This window comes from Rosa chinensis, chromosome 6 (genome assembly GCF_002994745.2).
Source record: "Rosa chinensis cultivar Old Blush chromosome 6, RchiOBHm-V2, whole genome shotgun sequence".
Classification (NCBI taxonomy): Eukaryota; Viridiplantae; Streptophyta; class Magnoliopsida; order Rosales; family Rosaceae; genus Rosa; species Rosa chinensis.
Window position 1 is genome coordinate 21,335,796 of NC_037093.1, and position 5,971 is coordinate 21,341,766.

General features: G+C 37.7%; 2 protein-coding genes across 2 annotated transcripts; both read right to left on the reverse strand.

Moving 5' to 3' along the window:
• Positions 1-3,633: 3,633 nt before the first annotated feature.
• Positions 3,634-4,758, reverse strand: LOC112174298. The gene is made up of 2 exons (XM_024312040.2): positions 4,209-4,758; positions 3,634-3,935 (listed from the first exon to the last, which is right to left on the reverse strand). The coding sequence occupies exons 1-2, from the start codon at positions 4,575-4,577 to the stop codon at positions 3,756-3,758; spliced, it is 549 nt and encodes a 182-aa protein (XP_024167808.1). The 5' UTR covers positions 4,578-4,758; the 3' UTR covers positions 3,634-3,755.
• Positions 4,759-4,763: 5 nt separating this feature from the next.
• LOC121049978 (F-box/FBD/LRR-repeat protein At1g13780-like) lies at positions 4,764-5,351 on the reverse strand. The gene has a single exon (XM_040508485.1). The coding sequence runs from the start codon at positions 5,349-5,351 to the stop codon at positions 4,764-4,766; it is 588 nt and encodes a 195-aa protein (XP_040364419.1).
• Between the last annotated feature and the right edge of the window lie 620 nt (positions 5,352-5,971).

The window sequence follows — 5,971 nt, forward strand, 5'->3', positions numbered from 1 at the left end:
AAGTCCGATATTTAGTCTACGATTTTTTTTTTCCACATATTAATATTATGGGTTAAATATTGTTTACTCCCTGAACTTTTACTCAAAAAACACTTTAGTCCATGTCCTTCTAATTTCACATGTTTATTCCATGTACTCTCAATTTTAGACCAATAGGTCAATTTCGTTACTTTCCGTCCAAAAATTTCGTTAAATCGCTGACATGGCAATCTATTCACGATAAAATGTCTATTCTACCCTCATTTTTTTTAATTAATTAATTTTTTTGAAAAGATTTTTTTTTCTTTCCCAGTTTGTCTCTCCATCTATTTGATTCCGATTTCACCTTCCTCAATTGAATTGCATTGCTAGAAGAATCACTTCCCTTAATTGACTCTAATTTCACCTTCCTCAACTGACCTAAATTCTTCTCAATTCCTTCATCCTTACCCAAATCACTACCACTTTTCTGCAATTCAATCCTTGGTTTCCTACTTCCAACTGAGCTTCTCTCAGCTTTATCAAAAGCTAGCAACACCATTTTGCTCCTCTCAGCTTCGTCACAAGAACCCTAAACCAAAACCTCAACCATCTTCTCCAAACCCTCTCTTCCACCACCACCATGTCCCCAAAATCAAAACTCAAAATCCGCAAAACCCCAAAACCAATAATCCAAACATAAACACCATTACCCCAAACATAATTACTTCAAATTAGAGAGTTTCAGAAACAGAGAATCAAAAACCCATATCGATCGATCTTCTTCATCAGACCTGACGTACTTCAATTCTTCTTCCTCGTCCGATGTACGAATGATCCAAGGCCACCACGAGGTTGACGATGAAGAGAGGATTCTAACGGCACCGGTGCGCCGCCGTATTGTCGCTGGATGGAGAAGTTGCAATCGAGCCCCCACCTCTTCGTCGCCCTAAAGAACTTCGTCATCTCCGGCTTCTCCAACTTCTCAAACTCATCGCTAAAATCCTCCACCATCCTTCACCGATTTCCTCATAAAATTAGAGCCTCCACACCACCCTCCACTCCCTACTCATCCTCCTCCACTTCCGCCTCCAAATCCATGCCCCAATCCCCACCACAATCACCAACGTCACTGCTTCGCAACTCAAAACCCTTCTCCCTAGGAAAGCCGTGTTTTTTGATCTCAGAATCGCTAAACTCAACCCAAAAACGATTGAAAAGCTGGCAAAGAATGCGAGTCAGAGAAATTTCGAAGATCTGCGACAATAGCAAGAGACTGAAAGAAGAAGGAAGGTCTCGCCGACCTTGTTGCCGGTTAAGGAGAAGACTGGGAGGGTGGCGAGCTCGGCAGTTATGGTTAGGGGTTTAGGGGATTTGAGGGAATTGGGTCTGACGGTGGCGGAGAAGGGTTTGTGGGAAGAGGAAGTGATGAAGATTGAGCATATGAAGGAGAGTGATGAGGGATAAACTTGTGTGTGTGTGTGTGAGACAGAGAGAGAGAGCTGGAAGAAGAGGTAAACAACATGAAAAATAATAATAATAATAATAATAAAATTAATTAATTAATTAAAAAAAAGAGTAAATGAGGGTATAATAGATATTTTACCGCGAAAAAACTGCCACGTCAACGATTTACTGGAATTTTTAGACAGAGAGTAACGGAAGTCTGTCCAAAATTGAGAGTAGAGGAGTAAACGTGTGAAATTAGGACATGGACTGAAGTATTTTTTTGGTAAAAGTTCATGGAGTAAACAGTATTTAACCCTAATATTATCTATTTGGCAAGTACATAAATTTGATCCTCATTTTAGAAAGATTAATTCCAAATTTTGCAAGATTCTTTCCCAACACTTTATGGTGTAGTTTGACGCGGTGGCTCGTGTGATGTGGTGCTACCGAGCAATCCATGACATTTGATAAAGTCATGGTGGCTGTTGTGGCCTATTATCACGCCCCGGGCCCCATGTTGGTGGATTTTAAGTACCTAATACCGAATCCGAGGTGTAAACGATAAAAGTAAAATAAAATTAAAACAACACCAAATACATTTTTTAGAAATCGTCGAAAATAAAACAATTGAAATACCAAAATTCTATTACAAAGATAAATAAAGCCTTGTAATATACCAAAATTCTAGTTCTTCCATAATCATTTCTAAGTCTCACAATTGAAAACGTCTTCTCTCTTAGTCCTTTCGAAACTCATGTCACACCTGAACAAAAGTCTATAGGGGTGAGCTTACGCTTAGTTGAGCCAAACTTTTTTTTTTTTTTTTTTGAAAGGGGTTTGGAACCCAGCCTAGCTGGGAGGCTCAGCCCCACGCCCGGTTCCATTTATTAAATTAATAGTAGAATTTTGCATTGGGGGGGACATAAAACCTGAACCCCGAGCTACAGTAGAACAGTTGCAATAATCCAGGTGTCTCATCTAACCATACATCATCAATGAAACCATTACTAGCAAGGTGAGCAAGCCTATCCGCTACACCATTTGCTTCACGGTAAATATGTCGAATTCTAACAGATTGAAAGGCAGTAATATACTCCCTACAATCATCTAAAACTTTTTTTTAAGTCATTATTATTTACGTGTCACAATCAATTTATCAAACATTTTTTAAAAATAAATAAGAAAATCCATGCATATATGCCAAATGAGCTCCATTTAATTACTCATTAGTCCATATATCAAAACAAGAAAGCCTTCACATCCCATACCATGTATTTTGCCAACCAGGGGTGACTCTAAATGTTTCAAATATATGATCTAACACCCGCAACAATTCAATTAATCTACATTCTCTTTTTGCTAGTCATCTTACTTAACCTCAATTACCAAAATGGAACAGCTCTAATTTGACCCATACAAGTTAAGCTCAACAACACAAAAGAATTCATTTCCCTTAATCCATCTAGATATCAATATTCCTTATATCCTTCCAAACTCATAATATATTTAGGGTATAAATCTTTGTTTTGAATAATTAAGCGATGTATGGCGGGAAGTAATTTGCCACCCGAACATTTTTACTGACAATATGAAATGTTAGACACATTTAATTTGCGTGTAAAATTATATGTAATGTCATGAATAAATGAATTTTGAAGTAATTCATAGTTAAATAAAGGAAATATTATTAAAAAGTTCATATCGCATTTGTATAAATGAAGTTCAAAGTGATCCATAGATAAATAATGTTAGGTTAACCACGTTTTTTAATCCCGTCCTATGTGGCAACAACATTTGGTGGGATGCATGTGGTACTCTAAAAAGTAGTTCACCTAGCATTACCTAATGGATGAATGAAGAAAACATTATCAAAAGATTCATCAGACTTGAACACTTAAACTTCCTGTTCGACCTAAACAAGAGATATGTTGTCTGTGCACCCCCAATGTTCTTGGTGCAATTAGCCTACTAATCTGAATACTAAATGAGAGAGGAAGGGTAGCAGTACGTACTCATTGCTGACATAAGTGGGCTGTAATGGAGCCTATACTGGCCAATAATCGTTTCTGAGAAGCAGCCATAGACAATAACAGAGGAAAGGGGTAGCCATAGACAATCACATAGAATTTAATTAAGCTCCCAATATGTCCAACAAATCCCCAGCTGAAGAGCATGAGGTATGAAACTAACATATCTTCAGGCCAAACAAAACACATGGAACATAACTAAACAAGATACCGCTAGTTTGTCAACAAATTGTACATGAAGCTGGCACCACGCCAAACTTAGTTTTCTGCAAAGAAGCAAGCTGTTCATATTTACATAAACATTTACTCTACTGCAGCCAATTATAGAACTGAGATGGGTATTAATTCCACTGCAGAACTGGACATCCAAGCCAAAGATTCCTTCAAACTAGAACTCTCTATCTCCACTGATGGAAAATTCGCCGTTAAGAGCACAAGATTTTTGAGACCAAGCAATGGTGGATAGAAGGCCCTTCGGAAATTTTCTGGAAAGATGAGAGCCTATTTGGAAATGCACAATTAATAAATTAAAAAGGGACAATCACTATTACAAGGAATAGTTGCACAGAAAACTTGGAATACAGATATACATCAGATTAAACATGCACATCCTCACAGCAAATTTGCAAAATAGCAAAGGTTATTCGAAAGGCAACTCATGCATAGATGCAGATATGCAAAATCTGCAAACACATCTATCAGATATAAGTAACAAATATACAAACTGATATTTTACTTAAAAGACCAACTAAGCGCATATGAATAGATGTATACCTTGAAATCACAAATAGAGAGGGTTATATTTTTGGAGCAACCAAATGATTCGAGAAAGTCTCTCAAAGTAGAAAAATGTTTCCATGGCCCGTTGAAGGTGGAAAACTGTTTGTCCTCGATTATGATGCGGGCCATTAGTAAATGTGGAGCTGACAAACAAACTCTAGACTTTATATAGCCCTGAAAATCAAAATGACCCAGACTTGGAGTATTGATTCTGGCCTTCAAAGTATCATGGCATCCAAATACACCCAAGTATTTCAAGTGTTGAGCACGGATTTTGACATAACTCAGCTTAAAAGATTTGTTCAACACCATACCCAGAAACAGAGAAAGTTTTGAAACACATGTGAAAGATTCAAGATTCATAGCTTCATCAACTTGAATATGCTTGGCATAGCAATTCTCAACTTCCAATGTTTTGAGACTAGAACTCGAAACATGAAGCAGCGGGGGGTCAAAAGAGCATGAAGTTAATGACAAATGCTCAACTGAAGTGCACCCCAAAATTAAGTAGAAGAGAGCCTGGCCACTCACTTGCACGGTTTTAAGGGACTAAGTTTTCAAAGAGGGAAACATAGGCTCAGGTCCAACACTGTCAATGTCCTTTATCCTCAGGTGCTCCAAATTTAGAATAGTCACAGATTTTGCATTAATAATGGCCGTCCGGGGTAAGCAATAGTAGGTTTCAACCTCCTGATGTTTACTTCTAAGGCTGATATCTAAGTCCTTGACATTTCTCTCAAATGAATTACTCAATAACTTTCCTATGATAGCATCTTCATCTGCATCTAGATATCTCATCGAAAGCCTGAATTTATCCAAGGGAGGTTGCTGGTTGTCCTTCTGACGGAATTCCAAATACCTTGCCAAGATGTTGAGGAACTTTACATGTTTGTAGTTGTTGTCGTCATCATTATCATCATGTGGCTGATTGCGCTCGTCAAAATCTAATATGCGGAGCGCAGACCATACACCTTCCCATTGCTTGGAAAGACAACTCATGCGAATGGCAGGTTTGGTAGGAAGTCGTAAGATGATTTGGTGCATAATAAGGTCAGGTAAGTGAGGCAGTAAAGTGCTATTAGCCATGACATTTTCGTTATGATCTTCCTTGGCTTTGTCTTGCTCTGAGCTATTCATTCCTGCAATTTGGCTTGCAATGTCCTTCTTTTGTTTTTCTGGAAACCAATTATAGAATAGGAACTTATTATCTAAAAGTGCCAGAATTGAGTACAAAATCCGGTTTAGAAAAGAGCTGAAATCAGTTATAGCCTATAAAAACAGTTTCAGATGGTCTAGACAAAAACAAAACAATTATATGAAGAAGCTGCTACCATCAAACCAATACAAATACAAGTTCAAAACAGACTCTTTTCCGCTTTTTAATATCTATCCTAGTGCAGTGTACAATTCTTGAATTCAGTACCACAAAGTAACCATTTCCATCAAAGAAAAAATTCTAATATCTATTGCAAGAGGAATTCTTAGTCTCACAAATCACCGAGTCGCTTTCGGCATTATGATATAGCACAAGAAGAAACAGTCTTCCTTTAAATTAACCCATTTAATACTCTCTACAGTCTATATTGCTGAATGCTGACCCAGTTAAACATACCCATTCAAACAAAATGACACAGAAAATGAGGCTTGCAAGTTACAGCTACAGTCACAAATCACAAGATTATAAACCACCAGAGTCAAAATCACACCCACGGAAACCCTAGCTATGTCCAGAAAGCCAATCCCACAGTCCCAAAATA